General features: G+C 37.7%; 1 protein-coding gene across 1 annotated transcript; it reads right to left on the reverse strand.

Annotated features, from left to right (window-relative positions):
• Positions 1–278: 278 nt before the first annotated feature.
• CTSB (cathepsin B) lies at positions 279–27,396 on the reverse strand. Its single transcript, XM_053709550.1, has 10 exons — positions 27,260–27,396; positions 13,573–13,708; positions 11,037–11,122; positions 10,452–10,566; positions 10,112–10,230; positions 6,199–6,284; positions 2,707–2,853; positions 2,296–2,412; positions 1,614–1,742; positions 279–1,078 (listed from the first exon to the last, which is right to left on the reverse strand). The coding sequence occupies exons 2-10, from the start codon at positions 13,693–13,695 to the stop codon at positions 1,002–1,004; spliced, it is 999 nt and encodes a 332-aa protein (XP_053565525.1). The 5' UTR covers positions 13,696–13,708; positions 27,260–27,396; the 3' UTR covers positions 279–1,001.

Genomic DNA, 27,396 nt, shown 5'->3' on the forward strand with positions numbered 1-27,396 from the left:
TAACTTAAGGCAATGCCCTACAAAAGGCCCTTTTAAAGGCTATTGGTAGTTTAGTATTAGATTTAGGGGGGGATTTTTTATTTTAGATAGCTTTGTTTATTTTTTCCTGTAATTTTACTTTAATTTTTTGTAACTTTAGCTTGTATTTGTTAAACAGACTGCCCTCTGGGCAGGCTTATTGCCTATTTAAAAATTAATGCAATTCCAGAAGTTCAGGTAAAGGCAACTAGTAATGTATTTATACAAAAGTAATGATTATCGCCATATAATTACACACATTACTTTTAAAACAAGGCATTTTATTGGTAAAAAACAAATTGACAGTTTAACAAAATTTGTAAAGCCACAATGCCACTGCCAACTATAGTGGTTTGTTAAGGACCCTGCTGAAAACAAATTCAGTTGGCAGCTTTAAAAACATCCTGCATAATTTTCATAAAATTAAACTTTACACTTTGTATAACTGCAGAATTGGCTAAAAAGCAAATAGATGTCTCCCTTCAGTTAACTGGTTTTCCCATAAATACAACAGGAAGAATCTTTTGCAAAGGGTAAAATGAGTCAAGCCCAGAAGACTCCAGAAAAGAAAGTCAGACACTCAAACCAATGATCACAACCAGCAGCATTTCATGTTCCTCCTAACTAAATCCGATAAGAATTCCTGAATGTACTTCCCTTTGTCATACTCTAAAGGATATGAATTACAGGTCAGTGCCAAACTGAGCAGACATAAGGCGACAAACAGGGAGACTAAGCTAAGTTTCATCACTACATGTTAAGTTTAGAAACTTTGTGCCGAGGAAAATCTAGTCATAACTATTTAAGTGACCTCTAATATCCATTGGATAATCATGCAGATGGAATTGTTCAACCCTAGCTAGCTCCTGCTTTCAGATTAAGTCAGTTAAAAACAAAATAAATTGTTCACATTTACAGCCTCAATTAAAAAAAAAAGTTCTTAAAATAATTTGAGCTAAAATTAGATATTTGAAGTTAGGAGACTAAGATTTTGGAACTCCAGCAACGATCTCGGACTCTATTCCGCAATGATCCTCTCCACGGACGATTTTAAAGAAACCTGGGGAAAGAAGCAGTTCAGAATCAGTATCGTAATTGTGTAGCTTTTCCCCCAGAATGCTGCATGCATAGACTGCACTCCCTAGTAAACAGGACTGGTGTGGCATGTAGAATTAGACATTAGTGCCGTACAGATTGTCTGCACCTGCAAAATCTCTTGTAATCTATAAAGCTATAGTGAAGTCAAAATTAAACTCAGCTATAAGCGTGGAATGTTAAATAACTTGCAAATTTACTACGTTCAGCACCAACAACGCACTAATGATGGCTACTTATGTTTGTCAGTCTCACCTGATGTATTGGCAAAAGGGCAGCCAACAATATGCAGCTAGCTCCCAGTAGTGCATTGCTGCTCCTGAGCCTGCCTTAGTCTATTCTACAGATGATATCACAAGAGATGGAAATTAGTCTAAAAAAAATAAATCAAAACCCACATGTTCTAGCTTTATCCTACTTTTAAACTGAAACCTGATAGTATCTAAGTCTATTGTAAAGCACTGCATATTGAGTACAGATATGGGAGACTTCTTTCATACCATTATCACCCCAGTCTGTATTCCAGGAGTTGGCACACAGCCAGTATTTAGTTCCATCTTCCACACCCCATCCAAGAACCTTAATGGCGTGTCCTCCCAGTTCATCTCCAGTGATGTGGCGATACACACCTAGAACAAGTAGCAGTTGCATAATTGTCTAAAAAAAGGTACCCATATACAATTATTTTTTGTGGTGTTCTGCTCAGTTACCAAATCATTTGAATTTTATTTTCAGATAGATTAAATTATGAAAGGTTAAGACCATACGTCTATACTTTGTGTACATCAGAAGCACAATGTGTTGGAACCACTATACAAAATGCTCTTGGTACTTATGGAAGTAATGTTACAATAAAATCTTTATATTCCTTATATTTAAGCCCCACAGCTTAAAGTTTGCATTGTTTTGCAGTTCAGGGATATACCATCTCCTGTTAAATTTGACCCAGTTATATTCTATAGTAAGGATTTGAAGTATTTGCTTCGAATGTTAACAGTTTTCAGAGTTAAATTACAGGAAAAAGGGAACAAAAAAAATACTACAAGTATAACTATAAGGAATTCAGTAAATTATGTGCCTTAACCTGTCAGATTTCTGGGACCCGATAAGTTTAGACTACATTCTCATTTTCTATTACACAATTTGGTGCATTTTAATTGCATGCCCACTGCTGTTACTTACCCGATTTATAAAGGGGGAAATCGGCAAACACAAGGAAAGCTCCCTCTACAGGGCCATTCTTGTAAATCTCAGCCATGATCTCCTGTTCGCTACTGGGGACACTGTAGGAGGTATCACCTGAAACAGAGAGAGCTGTTTAACCACTGACCATAGCTCTTCTGCAATCTGACAGTTAAGAGTGGACACCACGACAGGAAACATAGGTAATTTATACAACAAAGGGATAAGGTTAAAATAAGCTTAACATCTTAACATGACAAATTAATACTGCTAGTAAAGTTCAGCCTGGAACCTAGAATAAGTGAAGGTGGGAAACTATAGCTGCCCATTTGCTATAGATGCCCATTTGCTAAAGGCTAAACCATTGCAATCAGATCAGCTGCAGTCTCTGTACAGGGGGAGCGGTCTCACCAAAGTGTTTGTCCTTCTGGTAGGAGGGGGTGTAGCCGTCTTCACATTGCTTCTGGCACTTAGGGGTGTCGCCCTCCTCTCCCTTGCAGGCAGGGCGTGAGCCATTCACATGGTGCTCGCATGGTGGGATGGAGTATGGTCTGCAGCCTAGATATTAAAAGATGGTTATTATGTTATACCATTTAACCATTGGTTAACACCTGAAGAGGAATCCTTACAGTCCTCAAATTCTCTCATTATAAAATGTACTTAGACAAGTTACAAATTTATATACCTAGCAGAGAAAAGGTTTTAAAAGCCGTTTATGAATTTGATTGTTTGCACAATGTTAAAGGGACAAGAAGCTAAAAAGGTTTCACAATTCAGAGCATGTGATTTTAATTAAATAATTCAATTCTCTTTGTTCTTTTGGTATCTTGATACTTGCAGATTGATGGCCACAAATTATTCTCATCACTGTCTCACCAGATGAGCTCAGCTCACAGTAGTGCATTGCTGGTCTTCCAACAAAAAATATGAAGTAAATGTTATATGAATAAGTGATAGTTTACTACAGCTGTATCCTATGAATCAGGAAAGTTGGGTTTTAAAGTCCCTTTAAAAAGGGACAGTTTACTCATTTTTTCTCCCCTTTAATTTGTTCCCAATGATCCACTTTACCTGAGTATATTAAATTGTTTACCAGTAGCTACTTTACCCTTATATTGGCATTTGAAATTGTTGATTTAGCATGTGGTATCCCCACCTATTCTTAAAGTTTGTGGCCACAGATCCAAGCTATAGATAAGCTTTGTAAACACAGCCAGCAGAAGAAATTACACTCCCAGTGGGATATAGCAGAGATAAGGTAATACAATGTTGATTTTCCATTGTTCTCTCCAAGTACTGGTGATTGTTTTATGGACAGATAAGAGAAACATGTATATGTACACAATGTGATACAGTAATGAATCTGATTATACCTACAAGCTCACCCCATTTTATTAGGTTGTGGTTTCAAAACACAAAATCAGAGCTTTAATATACACAAATAAACCTTAAATAGCTAATTCATATTTTTTTTACTCTGCAGTTGGTAAAAAAAACAAAACACGCAATTGTAAACACATTAAGGGAAAAAAACAGGAGGGAAGAGGCGCCAATGGTGCAGATCAATGGTGATTCTTATATGAAGCTGATGTTAGGCGAACACAGGGTACTCACTTGTGTAGAAGGCAATCAATTATGCCAATAGGGGCAGGCTGGATTTCATCAGCAGTCCAGCTAGCTGATCATAGGGGCAGCTCTCTTAACGGCATCCAATAGAAGACAATCTGTAGAAAAAAAAGCAATAGATAGAGGCGCCAATGGTGCAGATCAATGGTGATTCAAGAGCACTTGTAACAAGTGATATACACAAGGTACTCACATGTATAGAAGGCAATCAGTTATGCCTATAGAGACAGGCTGGATTTCTACAGCAATCCAGCTGGCTGATCCAAGAGACAAAGGCAGGATACTGGTGTGAAGGGTTCTCACCCTAAACGTAGCGTAGCAATAGACCATACACAGCACTCAGAGTAGGTAAAATTAAAAACATATTTATTAAAAAAGTATATAAAAGTTTACCACTCATCTCAGTGCCAAAATAAGTTATGGCTAGTGGAGAAACAGTGCAACGCGTTTCTCAGATACTGTTTCCTCAGGCAGGAAACAGTATCTGAGAAACGCGTTGCACTGTTTCTCCACTAGCCATAACTTATTTTGGCACTGAGATGAGTGGTAAACTTTTATATACTTTTTTAATAAATATGTTTTTAATTTTACCTACTCTGAGTGCTGTGTATGGTCTATTGCTACGCTACGTTTAGGGTGAGAACCCTTCACACCAGTATCCTGCCTTTGTCTCTTGGATCAGCCAGCTGGATTGCTGTAGAAATCCAGCCTGTCTCTATAGGCATAACTGATTGCCTTCTATACATGTGAGTACCTTGTGTATATCACTTATTACAAGTGCTCTTGAATCACCATTGGCGCCTCTATTGCTTTTTTCTACATTAAGGGAAAAACTTTTACAGTATACCGTCCCTTTAAGTATTCATCAAATCTAGCAGTCGCCGATAGCCAGATGGAGATTAACTTGTGCCCTGCTGTAAGCTGAAAATTCCTTGTACAGCCTTCTATATAGAATTAGTCTTGTCACCACCCAAGCAATATAAGCTCTGCATTAAAAAACAGGTTATGGTGGAGTTGTAGTGAAAGCAGGGTGTTCTTAATATGTGGCACAAAAGGATCTGGATATACTGGATTAAAAATCATGAGCTTGAAGGGATGTTGTACTCACAAAAGTAAAATTTCAGATAGGACATGCAATTTTAAACAACTTTCCCAATTTACTTTTATCATCAAATTTGCTTTGTTCTCTTGGTATTTTGTTGAAAGCTAAACCTAGGTAGGCTCATATGCCAATTTCCAAACCTTTGAAGGCCACCTCTTATCTCAGTACATTGACTGTTTCACAGCTAGACAGTGAAATCATGTAGCACAATGTTATCTAGGAGTCAGCACTGATTGGCCAATGCAAGAGTCAAAAGAACTGAAAGGGGCAGTCTGCAGAGGCTTAGATACAAGGAAGGTATCACTTTAACAGCGTTTACTATGCAAAACTAGGGAATGGGTAATAAAGGGATCATCTCTTTAAACAAGAATTCTGAAGACTCCTTTTTCACCTATACTGAAAATATTAGTCTATTTAGCCACAATTACCATTTTATAGAAACATTTAGCCAGATAACATTAGCTTTACCAGCAGGTTCAGCCCTTGAGAACAGGCAATTTAACAAAACCAGCTATTTCAAATATAAAAAAAAAGTGAAAAAAATATTTTCCATATGTTATGCCTAACCTAATGCAGAGAATTAAGGGGAAATATTGTAATTTTACAGTGTCTGTCCTCCCATCTTATTCACTAAAAAACTGAAACTTAGCTTTTCCATTAAGACTGTAGGCAAACAAAAGTGGTGAGTCACATTTACTATTAGACAACATATTTATCTGCAATGTTGTGCTCGCTGTTATATTCAAAATATGATTAAACCTGCTGCTAGATCACATGTGATCTGTCTTAAGACTTCTAATTTGAATGGTCCAGTTTCTCAACTCCAAGTTAAATTTAAAACCAGACATTTACCACCACTATGTGCTGCCCTACACCTCCTGGAGACTAAAGCAAAATTCTGATAAATGCCGCTTGTTACCGACACCTCCTATTTATATTTGCAGTATGTTGAAGAAAACAGGTTACAGAATTTATGGCCTCACTAGGAACAGGAGTAGTAAGTTACACTATTTGGTAAACATTAGACTGCTCCAAGACTACATTTTATGCCAGCAATGAAGGTGTCTGACAAGTATATCCAGTCCATTTCCTATTGTACAAAAACACTTTTTGCAAGTTAGATCAAAACAAACAAAAACCTCTTATGTGCATAAGGAAAGACGAGATCTACTCACCAACATGCGAGTCATACAAGCCTCCGGATACCAGGCCACGCTCCGTCCAGTAATTCCAAGCACCCCCTGGGTAGCCACCATTACAGCTAGTGAATGGACCAAAAAAAAAAAAAAATATAGGGCATGTCTACTAAAGCTCTAACATTCTATTGTGCGTCAGTTAAAGGGACACTGTACTCATTTCTTTTATAATTCAGAAAGAGCATGCAATTTTAAGCAACTTTCCAATTTACTCCTATTATCAATTTCTTCGTTCTCTTGCTATCATTTTTTGAAGAAGGCATCTAAGCTTTTTTTTTGGTTTCATTACTCTGGACAGCACTTTTTTATTGGTGGATGAATTTATCCACCAATCAGTAAGGACAACCCATGTTGTTCACCAAAAATAGGCCGGCATCTAAACTTACATTCTTGCATTTCAAATAAAGATACCAAGAGAATGAAGAAAATTTGATTATGAGTAAATTAGAGCGTTGCTTAAAATGTTATGATCAATCTGAATCACGAAAGAAAATTTTTGGGTACAGTGTCCCTTTAACTAGGATACCTACAGGTGTTTTTGTAACACTAAGTAAACCTATTTAGTGCCACATACTCCTGATCCACAGTGCTAAATACATAAGTAAATGTAGGCACAAGTCATATTGATGAAATAGGTTAAACATTGTTAGATATTTAAAATGATTTAATCTATGCATCAGTGAATTTAGTGCATTGCAAGAGATTGCAAAATGTTTTAACACTTCAAACTGTACTTTTCTTAGCAAATTTGCATCATTTTGCGGTAAAGAGACCAGGTTTCAGCTTCTTTGCTGTGGCCACTTTAGACAAAATGAGCTCCTGCACTGATCACAATTTCACATAATGCACACTAACTTCTTTGGGATTGTGGGAAGTAGTCATTTTCAGATTTAAAATTCTAAGGAAAACAGACAAAATAAGGAAGTACACTGCAAGGTTTTCAATATAAATATCCCTTTAAACTTGACCAGGTTTACTCATGTTGGAAATGGCTGCACTAGTAAGTATCCAGTTACTTATTGCCTCAGACCTCATTCTTTGCCTACTTAAAGGAACATTAAACAGCCAAGTACAACTACACTAGCAGTGGTACTAACCATGCTATTGTTTTCCCTGTACCTGCAACCGTCTTAAAAAGCAGTTTTCTTAGTTTAAATAATTACGTTTCTAAAACTCTGCATTTTATACTGGTACCTCCATCTTGTAGGGCGCATATTGTTAGATCCTGTGACAGTTCTGAGATGTTAATATAAAAAAAAAAAAAAAAAAAAAAAAAAAAAGCACTCAGCTGAGACAACAAATGCTAAGAAAACTTCCGTGCCTGTTCATTTTAGGGTGCATACTCTTTTAGCACACTATGCCCCTTCACAGAAAAAATATCCTGTAGCATATCAGTCTGACCCTTCCCAATGAACAAGAGAAACAACAACCCCAGGCGATCGTTTCGGCCTTCTGTGGGCCTCGTCAGTGAGGCTGAAACGTACATCTGGGGTTTGTCTTGTTCAGAGAAGAATTGCCTGGTATTTCGGTGCTGGACTGTCATTGGGCAGGATCAGACTGATATGCTACAGGATATTTTTTCTCTGTGAAAAGGCAGTGTGCAAAAAGACTGCACCCTGAGTGGCACTGGCCTTGTGGACAAGTTTTTCTAGCTATTGTTCTGTTAGTGAGTGTCTCTATTTTCTTGAGTTCTGAGATGTTACCAGTTTTTTTTTTTTAAATGGGAAAGTTGTACTAGTACAAACCTCCCATAGGGGGTGCTTCCTAATCAGTACTGTATCAGTCCTGGTGGAAGAAAAAAAAAAAAAAGCCACAATGGCTTAGTACCACCAAACCAAATATTAAAGGTAAGACAAACGGATACTCAAACATGATGCACCTAATAGCGCTAACAGGCTGGAACTTCAGTAGTCCAGCTCACTGAATAGAAACAAACTGTAGTCCAACACAGGAAACCACCACCAACCCCTGTATGGGAAAAAGAAACAAACCACCATGGCCTAGTATAGTTGGGTAAAGCAGAGTTGATTGTTCAGGTTACACTTACAAAATGGAGAGCACCTCCAGGTGCAATACAGGTAGGCTGGGGCTTCTCAGCCACCTGAACTCCACTGCTAAACAGGAAACCTCCAAGTCCCAAAACTTAACGAGTTTCATCTGTGTGTTGTAGCCTCATTTCAATTGGCCACCATGGTAACCGATAATATTGCCTTATATCTCGATGTATAGATAATGTTTACTAACATGTATTAGGATCTTATTTTGTAATTAATATTGCCTTATCTCTCTATGTATAGATGTTTACTATCTGTTACCATGGTGGCCAAATGAAATGAGGCTACAACACAGATGAAACTCAATTATTCACCAGAGTGTTTGTTACCTGTTAAATAGCAAGTCTATTTTTTTAATGTTTTGTACAATAGCCTGAAGAAACAGCCCTAGAGAGGCTGAGAAACTTGTTGCTTTTAAACAAAGACATTTATTATATTTACTTGCTGCTGTTTGGATTTTATCCCATATCTTGGGACTTAGAGGTTAACCTGTTTGGCAGTGGAGTTCAGTCAGCCGAGAAGCCCCAGCCTACCTGTATTGCACCTGGAGGTGCTATCAATTTTGTAAGTGTAACCTGAACAATCAACTCTGCTTTACCCAACTGTACCAGGCCATGGTGGTTCTCTTTATATTCGCATACAGGTGTTGGTGGCGATTCCCCGGAACTTTCCTGTGTTGGACTACAGTTTGTTTCCATTCAGTGAGCTGGGACTACTGTGAAGTTCCAGCCTGATCCATTAGCACCATTGGGTGCATCATGTTTGTGAGTATCCATTTGTCTTACCTTTAATATTTGGTTTAGTGGTACTAGGCCAGTGATGGCCAACCTTGGCACTCCATATGTTCAAGAACTAAATTTTCCATGATGTTTGACTGAACTGCAGAGTGCCTAAGCATCATGGGAAATAGTTCTGAAACATCTGGAGTGCCAAGGTTCACCATCACTTTACTAGGCAATTGTGGCACCTTTTGCTTTCATGTTACCAGTTTGACAGCTATACCTCACTTCTATTTAGCTCAGACATCGGAAGAGTTATATCTTTTTGCAGAGTAATAGATACACAACATTAAGCTCCTAAATTGTGGCACCCAGTGTGAAGACGCAGAGCTTGACTAACAATGTTAAGGGGTTAAAAGAAAAAAATGACTGAAGACTGTAGCAGGCTTATGAGGAAAAATAGCATGGTGACTAGTAAGTTGTAGAGTTTAATGTTCCTTTAACTTATGTCCCTTTTGGGTTACCAATAATAGTACAGGTACAAATCTACAACATATAGGGAACTTTTTTCCCCTATAACAAAGTTAAACTTCTTTGTTATGTATAAGAGCATTAGCATTTTAGAACACAAGAACAAACCAAACAACTTACCTGTCTGATTACTGTACTATTTTTCTGTTTATTCAAAAGATATTATAAAACTACCTTTAGGTAGTATGTATAAGCTGTATTATGATATGTAAATATTGTCTAAATTATATCAATTATTGTTATCACTTTGTTTAGTTTACAGATACACCAAAATCCAAAACCCTTTATAAAGTGTTTCCTACTTGGACAACTAAATATATATATATATATTAAGAAAATATTTTTAGAATGTTCTCTGGTATGTAATTGGAAAAATCAATCTTATGCAGGTTTAGCAAAGTGTTGCAATGTCTTTATTCCTTTCAAGGGGTGGGGAAGGTATTGGTCATGTAACAAAACTGCTACATTTCAGAATATTTTTTTTATTTTTTTATTTTTTTACAGTAGAGCTCTTTTAGAATTAGTTTGTAGGTATGGGTTACTAATGATTATACATAACTGAGGATATGAAGTGTGATGTGTTCTTACCCCATGCCACACTCACTGCCACAGCAGGACAGAAGATCCTCTGCAGATACTTCCACGTTCACTTTTCCATTAGAGTGTACACAGACGCGGTCAGATATTGCCTCCACTGCTCCAAAGGCCTGAAAAAAACCAAACAACATTTTATGTATATGCATACAGGGGACCTTAAGTATCAGAAAGCATAACTGGCCCATAGCACAGGACAGCTGACATTAAAAGTCTAGCCTATTAAATACATTTGAGAACTGAAGTTAAACATTTTTTTGTACAGTTTAAGGTGATAGCGCAAAAGAAAAAAGCCTATATTTCTGAATCATTTGTCATATGTAAAGCTTCTTACCCAGCAAGAACCACAAGAGCCTTGATCTCTGACCTCTTGGATAGTTGGGCAGTTTGGCCAAGCTGTACGGGAATCAAAGCTATCTGGCAGATTCATTGCTCCAGCAAATGAGACCCTTTCAGAGGGAGAGAAAAAAAAAAATGGAGAATGTTACTGGTGTATGCAAAATATACATTAAACAGTCAGGATCAGATGCCTCTTACAACTGCCCTATTAGTCACTAAAAAAACCTTTTCTGGGATCATTCAGAGTAAATGCTATAAGCCAGAAATCCTGGAGGGCTTCCAGAAAACCAAATAAATGATTAGTTCACATTAAATGTGACAAGAATGAAGCAATAACCACAGAACAGTCTTTTTTTAATAGAAATGACTATCAGTAAATGTTACAGATACTGTAATTAACAAGTCCAGCTTTCACAAGTCCATCTAAACCGTGTATTCTGCAATGCTTAGTGATAGCGGCAAACAGAGAAGCTGAACTTTGTAAAGCATCTGTGTGGGACAAAACCATTAATGTCATCAGCTGGAACCACAGGAAAGCAGAAGTGTGTCACATTAAGCATGTGACCAAATGCTCACTCACCTTGTTTTTAGCTTTGGACCTCCAAGAACTGTACCACAGAGTTTCTTCACATAACTCACATCTGCATTTATAAAGTTGTGTCCAGCCTAAAGAGAAAAACGTAAATAAATAAGTGCCACTGGCTAACAAGATATCCCTTCAAGACTAGATAATTATTTACAGCAAAGCACTAAGGTCAACTGCTTGAAACACATTGAAGCTTCTCAGTAGGACACAGATGGAGAGCCATTTAGCTATATACACAGGAGTCAGTCTTCCTCAGAAGCTGCAATGTGTTGAGGGATTTTTTTCCTCCCTAGAGACTTAAAGGGACACTAAAGTCAAAATAAACTTATGACTCAGAGCATGCCGTTTTAAGACAATTTACTTCTATTAAATGTTTGCACACTTTATGGGGAACAGGATTCTACTGAGCATGTGCACAACCTCACAGGGTATATGTATACTAGTCTGATTGGCTGATGTCTGTCACATGATACAGGGTGCCAGCAAATTGGGAGAAAAAATAAATGTCTGAATTTCAAATAAATATTTTTTTTTCGGAGTAGTTATTGCCCTGTCTAAATAAGCACTTGTTAATTATCGGATTCTACTGCATTGAGTGGTCCTTTAAATAAAAAAATAAAATAAGTCGTACATTCTAGCTGAACAATTTGCGAGAGAGGCAAATGTAAGATTAATTACATTTTCTGATTGAATTGTCTTTTAATGCAACCCTGAAAACCCATTACAGGATCTAGCGATTGCTCCATATGTCATAGTACATTTAAGGGGTGTTTGAGCAGCTAGGAGTAAAAAAAAAAAAAAAATTCTGGGGCAATGGACAAAGTTATTCATATGAGGAGGCATGAATGTCTGTCCCACCAGTTACCGAGTTAAACATTTCGGCATAAAATTAAACTTGCATATGAAGACACTTTTTTTTGGGGGGGGGCTGTGTTTACTCAAGTGTTCAAGTTATTAGACCTTGCCAAATACCAATAATTTTCCACTCCTTAGTTTATCTAGCGCCGCTAGTTATGCAGTAAGGCATGCACAAGAGGCTTCAGGGAGAGTAAATTAGCGCAATGCACCAGCAGGTTCTGAAGAGTTTAACTCTTAGATTAACTTTAGCTTTGAATAGCTAAACAATGAATGGTATAGATAAAATGTATGGGAGTCCATCCAGCTTCATGATGAAAGGGACATTAAACACCTGAGATAACAGGTTTTGTTATATGTAGTAAAACTGCTTTGCAATATACTTCATTGCTGTGCATGTCATTAACTCCCTAGCTACCAGGAATTTCTAAGAAAAAAAAAAAACCTTGGCCAACATACTGGGCTTCTCACTGAAATACACTACTGCAGTGACAGTCATAAGACAAATAGTTGTAAAAGGTTATGAGTAAGGCTACATATTGCCAAAACGCGTACGACGCTTATTACCAGCTGAGTGTATGGTTCTCATTGCCTTGTGCTTTTGTCATTTAAATAAAGTATATGGATTTTTTTACGTCGAGGCTTGCTGAAGTTTTTTCTATGTTTTTGCTACAGTTGTAAAAGGTTCCCTGGGGTCTATTGTTCAGAAACAGACATGCATGGCTTTGCAATTAGTAGGCCATTAATAGCAACTGCACACCACACACTTATGAAATTCCCAGTAGTAAAGGGGTTAGTTAGCTGGTTTGGGTATTTGAATGCAGGGATTACCCTCCCACTTCACTGATCCCTCCCAAACAGCTCTCCCCCTACCCACACTTCTGACCATCTTCGATACTGGCACATAGCCAGCATTAAGTTTTTTTTTTTTTTTAATTATATAAATGTATTTATTTTCTGCAGTGTAGGATCCCCTTAGACTCATACTTTCCATATAGTTTGTAAGATGGGCACCTATGGGGGGGGGGGGGGGGGAACGGTTAGAGTTGGCAACTATATCCCAGTACCTAATTTAGTTTAATTTATTTTGTAGTGTAGCGGTCCCTAAAAGCCCCCCCCCCCCCACACTCCTCCCTCTGATCACTAATGTTACCCTTTGTTGAAAGTCTACCTAGGTAGGAGCTGAGAGCTAGCTGCTGATTGGCATAAACAAGGTGTTCAGCTAGCTCCCAGTAGTGCATTGCTACTCTAAGGAGACAAGATGAATAAAAGTAAATTGGGGGGGGGGGGGGAATAATTTATTTCATGTCCCTTTTAACATGCTGTTAGTGCATATAATTTCTGCACTTTGTGGAACAAAGTCCCCACTTGGAAAATGCTGGTCCCAAGCAGGAAACAGCTGGTGTGCCAATCAGTAGTCCCACATCCCTGCCAATAACTGGCTATATTTACTCAGGATCTGCACTCCCTCCTGAGTTAAACCCCCAAATTTTACATGCTTTAACCCAATTAGAATGTTTAAAATATGTCCCTTTAAACTATTATTGCTTGATACTTAGTTTCAATATAGATCATTGTTAAATTAGGCAACATTTGCTGGTGGGTCACAGCTGGGCTTGGCTCACCACCTCTGCAGAGCCTTGCAAGTCATGCTCATCTGCTGTTGGCTACTTACTGTCCAGGTGGTGTTGATCTTGTTGATGTAGCTGATCATGTCCTGGGACAGGGGTGCAAAGTGAGGGACATGCCGTGCACTGGCAAGGGAGGTCAGGAAAAACAGGACCACGGGCTGCCACATTGCTGTAGAACTCCTACAACAACAAAAAATAAAAAGATTGCAAGATACAGTGCTCCATAAAACCGTTCTGCAAAGCAAAAAAAAAATCCTGGAATTACATTTACCCACACAAGCCTAGACATGCTACATTACACACAGTGATTGATCATTAGGAGATCATTTATATCTCTACCCAATTGGCCCACAGAAGGCACACTTACAATTGCATGGTTTACATTGGGATTTACACATAGATTGCTTGCACACTGAAACTTCCTCAGCAGAAGTCCTTTAAGATATAGGAGATTAAACTGGGAAACCTAGATTTCAACATAGCAGCACTCATTGGGTTTTAGAAAAAAAAAAAAAACCTACTTATTTCAAGAATTTAACAAATACAATTGTGAAAAAAATAATTTACATACTATTAAAGCCCAACTTTGCTTTGAATAGATTAAATATAGCACTTAGTGTTTAATGTAGCTAAGTTACTCTAATACTTTCCTTCTGTGTAGAAGAGCATTAAAAAGAAGACCTCTTACACATTCAGACATTCGCTGAGATCCTTTTACAACTGTTATGAAGACCAGTGAAAGGTTGGTCTCAGTGATAGTCCACCCCATAATTATTGTTTAAAAAGAATCTTTATTATCCATTCCCCAGTTTTGCATAACCGACTGGTTATATTAATACACGTATTACCTTGTATCCAAGCCTCTGCAGACTCCCCCCTTATCTCAGTGCTTTTAATAGACATGCAGTGTAACCAATCAGTGCAGACTCCTAAATAACTCCACAGGCAGGACCATTTTTAGGGGCGGGCAAACCGGGCAGCTGCCCAGGGCACTAGCCACAGCATTGACAATTATCTACAGCTGCACTTCCAGGTAACACTGCATTTTTATATAGTGTAATGTTTCTGTACCACAACTAAGCAGACATTAGCTATGCAGAATTAGTCTGGTTGTGACGGCAGTAACCATTTTAGAGCTTAAGTTTCAATCTGTTGATACAATCCGACCTGAAATGAGGTCACTTCCCTGCCTTACACGGAGGAGAAGGGGGCTGGGTCAGAGGAATGAGGGTTAACGCAGCAGCAATATCGTGACAGAGACCACCAGAGTCTGCTCGTATTGTTCACACATAGGAAGAAAAGGTACATTTGAATTGTATGATTTTCAATCACAGAAAATTAAATAAACTGATGTTTAATATTTGTGTCTGAAAAAAAAAAAAGCTGAATTTTTTTCTTTCCTGGTAATGAACAATGTCCCTCAGTCCCTGTATATACTTTAGATTTAATTTGTCTGCTGTGGTAATATGGGTTTGGAATTTAAGTGAGATTGAATGATCATTTGTGTGCTTTACTCACTAACACATTCAATAAAATATAATTGTTTTTCCCTTAATGTGTTTCCAATTACATTTTTTTACCAGCTGCAGAGTATAAAGTGTATGAGATTTGCTTTAAGGTTTGTGTATATGAATTAAACGATTTTGTGGTTTGAAGCCACAACCTAATAAAATGGGTTGAGCTTGTAGGTATAATCAGATCTTACTACTTTATCACATTGTGTACATATAACTGCTTCTTTATCTTATATCTGTCCATAAACCAATCACCAATACTTGGAGAGAACAATGGAAAATCAACATTTTATTACCTTATCTCTTCTATAACCCACTGGAAGTGTAATTTCTTATACTGGCTGTGTTAACACAGCTTGGCCTCAAGGCCAAAAACTTTCAGGATGGGTAGGGATACCACAGGCTAAATAAACTAATTCAAATGCCAATATAAGGGTAATGGAAATACTTGTAAACAATTTAATACACTCCAGCAGGTAAAATGGATCATTGGGAACAAATTAAATGGGAGAATATTTGAGTAAACTGTCCCTTTAACTATAGAACAAGCAAACCCAGTCATGGTACATTTTGACCATGCCCACAACCCACCCACATTGCCCCTAGAAATCAATGAAAAGTTACCCCCAAACCAAACTCCTTATATTTCGTTATTGAGCTAGAGTACAATTTAAAAGAACAAATTCCAGTGTATTTCTAACAAAGTTAATTCTCTTGGTATCCTTTGAGGATAAGTATGTGGGTGGATAGGCTAAGGAGCATGCACGTGTCTGGAGTACTATATTGCAGAATGACAGATGTCGGGGTTTCATGTCCAACTTTAGTTTGGGAGGTGCATAGACTGATTTGTGGAGGCAACAAAGTAAATATGCTGCATCTGGAGGTACTTTATTACCTTCACCCAAATCTAATAGTTTACCGATTGGCCTTAATTCTTTATAACCTACCCTGAAATAAACTATAAAAAAAAAAAAACTGGCCTGGCTAATGGGCGACAACTCAAGGTACAGACAAATTGTGTAAGGTAGCAATCTGCATTCATCCATGCCTCAGTTACCAGCTACTGTCATTTATCCTCATTGATGTTTCAGTTTAAATAGTAATGCATAGTAAAACCACTCAGCAATTTAGTATTCCATTAGCATCTTAAAGTGTTTTTACTTTCATGTATATTCCAGTCCTAGAACATTTAAACCAGTTTAACTCCATCATTACCTTGCTTGGCTCTCAAAGTTTAGTTCCGAGCAAACCGATTTTCTAGGCTGTTCTGGCATGAGTACCCAAAAGGTAGACTGCAGTTAACCTGTAGATCTAAGGCCTGACCAGTAAAATCACAAGGATTTTATTGAATACACATCTCCCATTCTAGCCAAGTGCAGCACATACATATTTAAGTATTACTACCCAGATTGTATACAGGACCTGGAGGCTAGTGACAGTTGTGGTATTGGGAAGTCTGGGGCTGAACAACGTGATGGGGCTGCCATAGCAGCAAGTCTAAACATAGGTGTGCGCCGAATATGTTCAATCCTAATGCAGCCTTTTGTTAGTGCAGGTTCATCTATCCTTAAAACCCTTGTACAGAGCAGAGTGTATATTACTGTTGCTTACTAATTTATCTTTGTGGGGCCCAAAACAATTAGTACCAGGCATGATGCAGTTACTTTGTGAAGCTGGGATATTTATAGTGCTAGGACAGAGCTACTAAATCTAAATATCCCATAAAATGCAGGATGTTTGGGAGCACTGCATTAAAAATTGATGCATTTTTAAGAGCACAATTGTTATTTGCAACAGTCATAGCATACTCCAGGTATGTCAAAATGTAGTCTGCAATTAAAGGGACAGTCAAGTCCAAAAAAAAAGTTTCAAATAGGGCATGCAATTTTAAATTTCTTTCCAATTTACTTTCATCACCAATTTTGCTTTTTTCTCTTGGTTATCTTAATTGAAAGCTAAACCTAGGAAGTCTCATGATATTTCTAAGCCCTTGAAGGCCGCCTCTTATCACATGCTTTTTTATTTGCTTTTCACAACAGGGGAGAGCTAGTTCATGTAAACCATATAGATAACATTGTTATCACACCCGTGGATTGTGGCAGACACTGCACTAATTGGCTAAAATGAAAGGTTAATCAGAGGTAAAACGTATATTTATATACATGTATTTATTTGCATTTGTGTTTAAAGTGAAGTCACATTAAAGCAAAGTGCTGACCAAGGTCTTAAAGGGATACTAAACCCATTTTTTCTCTTTCATGATTCAGATAGCACATCTGTTAAAAGGACAGTATACTATAAAATTGTTTATCCCTTAATGTGTTTCCAATTACTTTACCAGCTGCAGAGTATAAAATGTATGAGATTTGCTTTTTAAGAGTGTATATGAATTAGTTTATTTTGTGTTTTAAAGCCACAACCTAATAAAATGGGTTGAGCTTGTAGGTATAATCAGATCTCATTGTGTAAATATAGCTGCTTCTTTATCTGATATCTGTCCATAAACCAATCACCAATACTTGGAGAGAACAATGGAAAAATTAACATGTTATAACTCTTCTATACCCCACTGGGAGTGTAATTTCTTCTACTGGCTGTGTTAACACAGCTTGGCCTCGAGGCCAAAAACTTTCAGGATGGGTGGGGATACCACAGGCTAAAGTAAACAAATTTAAATGCCAAAATAAGGTTAATGGAAATACTTGGAAGCAATTTAATACACTCCAGCAGGTAAAGTGGATCATTGGGAACAAATTAAAGAAGATAATTTTTTTATTTTTTTTTTAAGTAAACTGTCCCTTTAAGCAACTTTCTAGTTTATACCCATTATCTATTTTTCTTCATTCTCTTGCTATCTTCATTTGATAAATTAGGAATCTAAGGAGCCGTCCCATTTTTGGTTCAGCACTCTGGATAGTGCTTGCTGAATGGTGGGTACATTTAGACAGTGTTAGTTTAGTCGACAAACTAAAGAAATTGATGATTTAAATGGCATTTTAGTCAAAAGACTGACTAAAACTAAATCAAAATTTGCTGACAAACATTTTATGCAAGGTGTTATAATCAATCCATATCTAATTACTGCTCTTTTGTAAAATTTAAAAAACTTAAAATTTAATAAAATTAAGACAGACATGTTATACCACAACAGTTAAATCTGTATTGCATGTTCAAACCTTAATACCATAAATAAACACAGGTTAATAAACCTTTACTCCAGCAGTATAGAATAAGTTTGGAAGTTCTGGAGCTGTGTTAATATCATTGCCAATTTTTTTCAAATCTGAACAATTGATTTTTCCTATAGAAATAATCATAACCCACGAGTATGAGTTTAAGTTATGCGGTGCCTGTGCTAGCTGCAGACATATTGTTGTGCTGAGTTACTTGACACTTTTTTTTAATTAACAGAGAACTGTTAAAGTTTTTATATTGGGTAATACGTGCAATGGCGTTAGTTTACTTTTTTTTTATTATATTTTAAAGTTGCACTTCTGTTTATGAAACTTGGTTTTATTTAATCTGAAGTTTAATAAAGATGTTATTACAACCGCTAAATCTGTGTCTGTATTGCATGTTTAAACCTTAATGCCATAAATAGGTGTTATGTTTACTACTGGAGTATATAATCAGTTAGCAAATTATAGAGAAATGCATTACACTTTAACTAAACAGAAAGTGTTGGAAATGGCGGAGCTGTGTCTCCTCCAGGGAACCAAGCTGCCCACGTCCTCTGAGTCAACCTTGTTGCTTTCACCTCCAAAATAAAAGCTCCCAATAGTGTAGCAGATTTCAGACAATGTGGTAGGTGCACAAACTGGTTACTCACAAGAGTACAGTTAAAATAAGCCTTTTATTAAAATCAAAGGTGTCTTCAGGTTTTATTTAAACTACAGCTCAACGCATTTCGGCTAAAAGAAGCCTTTATCAAGAGCATAAAGTTTAAACAATTTCTGGAACAAATGGTTATAGCCTAGCAATATTAACAAATTTATAGTCTCAAAACCCTGCCTGCCTTCAAGACATACCCATCCACAGGTGTGCTGAATTCAGCTTACATCAGGGCTGTATCCAAGTCCTATCAGGAAGTGTAGAAATATATACCAATGACATTCAGTATGCCAAATTCCTTAAATACATTTATGTTTACACTTCCCCACATAAAAAGCTTCCATTCTGAGAACAGACCGTCTGTTGATAATCTAAATGATGAACCCCATTAGCTATTGTTACAATGCAAAAGTTGTGCCCTAAATAAACATCTTATTGCGATCTGTCAACATCAATATTAAAATCACTATAAAGATAGTGACCAATCAACAAAAATAAACAGTCAAATGTCCTTGTGTCAACCAATGAAGAAATCAGTAGTCCCACTCTGTCTCGATCCCAGGACCTTGTGCATGTCATGTGGAAGAGTAAACATAAATTTAAGTCATTTGGCATACTGAATTTCATTGGTATATTTCTACACTTCCCGATATAAAAAGATAGGAATTTGATACAGCCCTGATGTAAGCTGAATACAGCACGACCTGTCAGTGGCGTCACTAGGGGGGTGCGGGCCGCACCTGGGTGACAGTTTTTTTTATTTTATTTTATTGAAATTCAAAGAAATACATGTAGGGATACATAGATTTTTTTTTATTAGAGGGGCCGGCATTTGTGAACATTAGTGGGACTGGAGACTGCTAGCCTAAACCTGCCTGCCTATCTGTGCTCACTGACGTGTGGAGCAGTGGAGTCCCTCACTGCTGTGCCGTCTCTCTAAACAGGAACTGGGAAATCGTGAGGGGGATGCCTGGCACCTGACTATATGACTGTCTGACACTGTCTCTAAAGTGAAGGAGCCACTTATGCTGTCCACCAGACCGGTATGGTCACGGTACACTAAGTGCACACTGAAGAGGTAGGAGGGGAGGGCAGAGTGCAGAGGTGATTGGCCATAAGAAGCGGTAGACACGCGGCCCGGGGCTGTGCACTGACAGACTTGGAACAGAGTAAGAGCAGAATTTTATTTTTATTTTAGAGTGCTCTGTTTATGTTTCATTTGATGCTCTGCTGAGCAGCACTAGGCATGAGCTTTATAATTAATGCAGTTTACATATTTTGTGTGTGTCTGAGTTTGTGTGTGTCAGTGTGTTTTCGATGTGTGTGCATCCGAGTGTGTTTTTAAGTGTCTGAGTTTTTGTATGTGTGTGCCTGTGTTTGTGTGTCTGCTTTCTGGGGGGGGGTGACACCATAAGTTACCGCACCGGGTGACATCAACCCTAGTGACGCCACTGCGACCTGTGGATGGGCGTCTTGAAGGCAGGCAGGGTTTTGAGACTAAACTTGTTTGTTAAAGGGATACGCAATCAAAATTAAACTGTCATGATTCAGATAGAACATGCCATTTTAAACCACTTTCCAATTTACTTCCATTAACTAAATGTGCAGTCTTTATATTTAAACTTTGTCACCAGCTCCTACTGAGCATGTGCAAGAATAAGTGTGTATGCATTTGTGGATGGCTGTCACATGGTACGTGTATGCATTTGTGATTGGCGGATGGCTGTCACATGGTACAGGGGAGTGGAAAGACCTAACGTAAAATGGTCACAAAAAAAATAAATCTACTACTCATGTGAAGTTCAGACTAAGTGCTATTGCATTTGTTGATTATGCAAATGTGTTGACTGGTCCTTTAATATTGCTAGGCTATAACCATTTGTTCCAGAAATTGTTTTAACTTTATGCTCTTGATAAAGGCTTTATAGCCAAAACGCGTTGAGCTGTATTTTAAATAAAACCTGAAGACACCTTTGATTTTAATAAGACTTATTTTAACTGCAATCTTGTGAGTATAACCAGTTTGTGCGCCTACCACATTGTCCGAAATCTGCTATACTATTGGAAGCTTTTATTGTGGCGGTGAAAGCAACAAGGTTGACTCAGGACATGGGCAGCTTGGTTCCCTGGAGGCGACAGCACCGCCATTTCTAACACTTTCTGCTTCTATATACTGTTTGGGAGAACCAGGGCTGGCAGCGAGCACCTGAAGGGAAGTACTAACATTGCTTCATACTTTAAACCCCTTAGATTTTAGTTCACTAAAATCTACTGGGATTGTCTACTAAAAACAATTCAGGAAACTAAAATACAACTAAAACCAAAATGGCATTTTAGTCAAGACTAAAACTAAATCAAAATTTGCAGTCAAAATTAACACTGGACACAATCCGCAAGCGTCACCCAGGTGCTGAACCAAAAATGGGCCAGCTCCTTAGATTCCTGCTTTTTCAAATAAAAATGCAAGAGAACAAAAAAAAAAAAGAGTAAATAATAAAGTTGCTTAAAAGTGCATGCTCTAAATCATGAAAGAAAAAAAAAAATGTGTTTAGTTTCCCTTTAAAAAGGGACATAAGGCTGCAATTCAATTATGGATAGTAAGACTATTGCAATACGCTTTATTTGGTCCTCCATGTAATTTCCCTTTTGTTAGCTTTCCTATTTAAGCCTAACACTGATGTTCCTCTGTCCCCTATTAGACTGATATAAGGGAAGGAAATGCAAAACAATGGCACTTGCCAACATGACTGGCTATTCCAGTTTCAAGTAGGATTAGCTCATCCAAATAATGCAAGTGGTGTGTGCAACTTTGCTACTGAAAGAGTGAATGCAAAAACTCACTTATTTTGCAAGGCTACACGTTTAACCCTTTTGTGGCAGGATAGCATTCACATTGGAACGAAGTTACGATGTTAACACTTTGTAAAAATGAAATCATGCGATTGATTAGGTCATGTGATTTCAAGGGCAGGATCGGATCATGGGGTACTGCCTATACTGCTAGTTATGCCCCCTTGCTGATCCTTGCCTTCGCCAAAGGGGGAAAGCTGCTAGAACGTTCCATGCCATCCTAACTCCCAAAGAAATACATTGAAGCCCTCTGGCAGTGATAAAACCAGAGGTGAATATGGTAAAGTTTTAAGTTTGATGCATAGCTACATTACATTTTTAGTTTTATGCTTACTTACATAAAACATTTACTGTGCGATATTAACTCTGAAACAATGTAGTATGTATGTGAGGGCTTGTGTCCTTTTTAAAAAGGGAAAAAAAGGACTTTTATTGTCCCAAAAATCATTTGATACATTAATACCTACAACAAAGGGAATTGTTAGTGTAACAAATGTTTGAGGATAACTATACCTAGCATCAGGAACTCTATACAATATATTTCAAGCCATTTTCTTACCAAAGAGTCTACTCTAGATTTTTTATTGTTTAAAATGAGATAATCTCCTTAAAAAGGGACACAACCCAATTTTTTTTTCTTTCTTAAGCAACTTTCTAATTTACTCCTATTTTTTCTTTGTTTTCTCTTGCTATCTTTATTTGAAAAAGAATGCAGCTAAGCTTTTTTTGGGTTCAGTACTCTGGACAGCACTTTATTTGTGGATGAATTTATCCACCAGTTCACCAAAAAACAGGCCGGCATCTAAACTTACATTCTTGCATTTCAAATAAAGATACCAAGAGAATGAAGAAAATATGATAATTGGGAGTAAATTAGAAAGTTGCTTAAAATGTCATGTTCTATCTGAATCACGAAAGAAAAAATTTTGGGTTCAGTGTCCCTTTAAGTATTACCCAGTTTTGCATAACCAACATGGATATTTTACACTTTTTACCTCTAATTACCTTGTATCTAAGCCTCTTCTGACAGCCCCCTATTACATGACTTATCTATTGAACTGTATTTTAGCCAGTTAGAGCAGTGTCATGTACAACTCCATGAGAGTACAATGTTCTCTATATGGCATACTAGGGGTGCCTAAAATAATCGATTCTGCGATGCATCGCGATGCAGCCTGTTAACGATGCTGCATCGATGCAGTGCAGATCAGAATCGATTCAGGGGTGACATCATCGCGCAACGTCACGTGACCCCGCCTCTCTCACATAGCAGACGAGCCGACAGCATTTGTGTCAGGATTAATCTGGTTACAGCCCCCAGCTACACCACATCAGGACTTCCTGTGCACACTGCGCAGATACCTGACCCAGAGAGCATTACCAATAGACCTCCTCTCACATGTTCCGGTCAGGAATTTTTATGACACCTATCCTAAAGAGCCGACAGCAGCCTCATGTAAACAGTGAATCTTTTCTTGTATTATAGATTCACTGTTTACTGTTGCGGTCTCTGCTGCATGTTTCCTCTCTGTCAGACCCCTAGCCCAAAGGAGCATTTGAGGGTTGCTATTAGATACAGCAAGTCAAAAGTTTTACAGCAACCCTCAAATGCTCCTTTGGGCTAGGGGTCTGACAGAGAGGAAACATGCAGCAGAGACCGCAACAGTAAACAGTGAATCTATAATACAAGAAAAGATTCACTGTTTACATGAGGCTGCTGTCGGCTCTTTAGGATAGGTGTCATAAAAATTCCTGACCGGAACATGTGAGAGGAGGTCTATTGGTAATGCTCTCTGGGTCAGGTTTCAGATGTCTGCATGTACTCCGTGAGAATGTTTGAGTGAGTACACTGCTGCTGGTTTTCCTTTGTAAAATAAATCTACACATACATATCTGTGCATATTGTAGCATTATGTTTATAAGTGCTCTTCCATCTTACACAGTTGTTTAAAAGATTATTATATATACACACACACACTATATATATATATATATAATATATATATATATATATATATATATATATATAGTGTGTGTATGTATAGATCTCTCTCTCTCTCTATATATATATAAATAAATGTGTGTATGTGTATATATATATATATATATATATATATATATATATAAGTGTGTGTGTATATATATATATATATATATATATATATATATATATATATATATATATATATATATATATATATATATTAAATATGGAATAGAACAAGATCATGAAAATCATAGGCAGTAATCGTGATGCATCGCGATGCATCGTAGAATCGAATCGTATCGAATCGTTACGATGATAATCGTAATCGAATCGAATCGTGAGACAAGTGAAGATGCGCAGCTCTATGGCATACATGAATTACCAGTCTTATTGTGAAAAGCTAAAAAACAACAAATAAGAGCTCTGTAGTGGCTTAAAAAGACAGAAATTTTGAGGTTTAAATGCTATAAAGTATATTTATAACCACGGCTCAAAATGTCAAGCCCTAAGCTACTAGCCAGCCCCCCAAAAAGTTTATACTTATCTCATCTGTCTTATCACTCCCTCCTCTCTTCAATCTCTTTAACTCCTCCCTTCTCAGTCCATATTTTAATTTTCTCCACTACTTTTTAACTCTTTTTTCCCATTTTCTTTAATCTCTCTTCTCCTGTTTATCCTCTCAGAAGTCTAAGCACTAATCCAGTCTCTATAGCCCTAGAGGAAAACACGTATCCTTGCCCTTTCATGGATATACAATATCCCTTTAGATAATTTGCAGACATTCACTAACTTTCACGCGCCAAAATGGCTAGAGGAAATTTTGAGCCCTGAATAGAACAAAGTTGGCTGGGGAAAGGGTAGTAAAGGAGTGGTCTATCTTTAGATAAAAAGATTGGTGTAGACTGTCCCTTTACCGTGGCGTTTGATCAAACCAGACATCTTCATAAAGGACAATGTCATTAAAATACCTAATCTTCAAGATGGCAAAGTGTGTATATTTTAAAACATATTTAAACCTACTGCTGTGTGCCAAATCAAAGTAGACAATACAGCTGTAAAAGCCGGCAGCTTCCTTTGTCTGCATATTCACCACTTTATCATAGGATGTAAATACATAAGCTTTAAGATGGCAGCATCCAGTATGCATACACAGGGTGACTTAAATTGTTAACCCAACCCTGTAGCTGCCACCAGTTTGCTGTAGAGGGTTGGACCAAGCCTTCAACCAGATTGTCCCAGCTTAGCCACTCCAGGCAAGTCTAAAAGCGTATGGTCCCTGCCAAGATACAACACACTGATAAGTGTAAAAGGTCATTGTACGTAGAATTTCACCACCACCACACCGCCAATATTGTAATTTCAACAAACACTGAAAATTCTACCCTGTAGTAATTAGTCCAAATTACCCATTTTTTTCCTGGGCATTACCCCCTCATCACATATACATAGTTTATCCACATATGATCACTACAGCCAAAACTATACATAAAAGGTTTTAAATGTCATTGTAAGAAATATTGGCACAAGTCCATTGCATATTCTGTATCTGTTGTGGAAAGATATGGACAGCTCTGAATGTGCCTGGACTGACCAATCAGGGCAGGTGCAGAAAGATAAACTGCAACCACACAAGTTACATCTTTCCTACCATAAAGACACATTTTAAAAGAAATTAGTGCGTTTAGGGCTCCTGCTTGCAGTCACATGACAAAGTGCTTACAGATTCTTGCTCACAGGCACGTCATTTCAGATAAAGCTGGTCAGCATACACAGTATTGCTGTGTAACAACTTATTTCCCCACAACTGCTGAGCAAGTAAGAAACTGGGCAATTTTTTAGACTGAGACAGATAAAGAGGCAGAAGCAAAAAAGCAGGAAATGAGCAGACAATTGTTTTCACTAGTAAAAAGTACATCCTGATCAAAGCTTTCCAGAATTTTGGTATTTAAAACCCCCACTAAACACAGACTGCCCCATCCACATGGGCATTGCTAAACATTCCCAAGGTACTCTGTACCCTTCAGATGAACTACTGCCAGCTGGGTTTTTTTTTAAAGCATCTGAGAAGACTTGCCGCTCTGTAAATAAATCTAGTAACACCAGGTAATAAATGGAGTTGAAATTCTATATTAAATCATGTTAACAGAACACTGTACTTAAAGCTGCATGACTCAGGCAGAGCATGAAATTCATTTGACACATTTTCACTTCTATTTTCAAATTTACTTTGTCCACTTGATATCCTTTGTTGAAAAAAACGTGTACATATCCTACATTACTGGTGTTTGGTGGCCAAACACATCTCTCGTCATTGGCTCACCAAATATGCTGAGCTAGCTCCCAGTGGTGCATTGCAGCTCTGGAGAGGCCCAAGTTTAACCATATAGGTTAAAACAAGAATTTTCTTTGTACTTTAATAAAACAGTCAAATATCCAAATCTCTACAGCTAGGGGGAGGAAGTTTTTTTTTTTTTTTTTATCTGCACAGTAACCAGAGTAAACTAAAGGGATTTATTTCATGACTCAACAATCTTCAGCAAACTGTGGCCTGCACAAGCCTGACAATATGATAACATTACTTTGTGATGACCATTTCACAACTGCTTTGGAATTTGATTCCCTCTATTGCTTTATGTGCAAACTACAAACATCTTGGATGTCACAAGAAGTTACTGTACATTCTAAGGCAACTGAACCAAGGGAGAGAAGTCAAATTGCTGATATTTTTTAAAATAAAGGCTGTGTCAGGGTAATAGGACTGGATTTGTGAATCCTGTCAGTCCCTTTCTTCCACCACCATACAGGCTGCACCACAAGGTATTGTTCTGTAGTTTATTAACCATTAATTACCCCCAGGGTTGTATGGTAATCAAGGAGATAGATCACTGGATGCGTTTTTGGCAGCCAAACAGTTAAAGTAAATAAAACTGCTACAAGTGTTATACAGCAGCAATTTACAGGGGCAGAAGTCAGATTAGTAGCTGGAAACCATATACTTCCCTAAGTGTCACACTACCGAGAGAAAAAAGATTTACTATTCCACATACAAGTACTGTTCTGAGCCCTAGCTAGGTTTATAAAGTGCATTAAAACATATAGAGCTTCATCACTTATGTTTTACACTAAAATCCTTATGTAAATCAATAAGCTTCCTGGTAGCTGCAGCGTTAACATTTACCTAAAGGTGAATTGATCTATGTGAGAAACATAAAGCTCCCAGTGTGGGCATTGCTAGGGTTGTGTACCCATAACAAAAAGGGAAGACTGACAGTAATTATAGAGAATGCCCGTTTGTCTTGTGACCTGGGTGGGGTCTGTGAACCAGGAAAACAATCTGCAGAGCACTGATCCACCAGAAAGGGGGCGCGGTTAATTATATTAACCCTGTAGCTGCCAGAGAAAGCTGCAATCTATAGCTACCATCCAGCCCACTACACATTTTGAAACAAGGTCTAAACTGCAACTGACCATAAACCAAGGATTATTTCCTACACCTCTAGAGCGTATACAAGTGACCACTAATAATTTACAGGCCAGGCGATTACTTACCTGGGTGCTGCTGTGACTGTCTGAAGGCTGCACTGAAGGAAACAGACTAAACAAACACAGCACTCTTCCCTTTATATAACCTGGTCATGTGACTCATTGCCTGACTCCATCACATGACAGCTTAACCCTTTCCTCAT

Source organism: Bombina bombina, chromosome 4 (assembly GCF_027579735.1).
Source record: "Bombina bombina isolate aBomBom1 chromosome 4, aBomBom1.pri, whole genome shotgun sequence".
In the NCBI taxonomy this organism is placed as follows: Eukaryota; Metazoa; Chordata; class Amphibia; order Anura; family Bombinatoridae; genus Bombina; species Bombina bombina.

Bases quoted from the DNA above. Each gene is read 5' to 3' on its own strand.
- CTSB (XM_053709550.1), bottom strand. From the start codon at position 13,695: ATGTGGCAGCCCGTGGTCCTGTTTTTCCTGACCTCCCTTGCCAGTGCA. The intron at 2,413-2,706 runs GTGAGACCGCTC...TCTCTGTTTCAG, and splicing joins CCAGAAGGACAAACACTTTG to GTGATACCTCCTACAGTGTC. The intron at 1,743-2,295 runs GTAAGTAACAGC...TACTTGTTCTAG, and splicing joins TTTCCCCCTTTATAAATCGG to GTGTGTATCGCCACATCACT.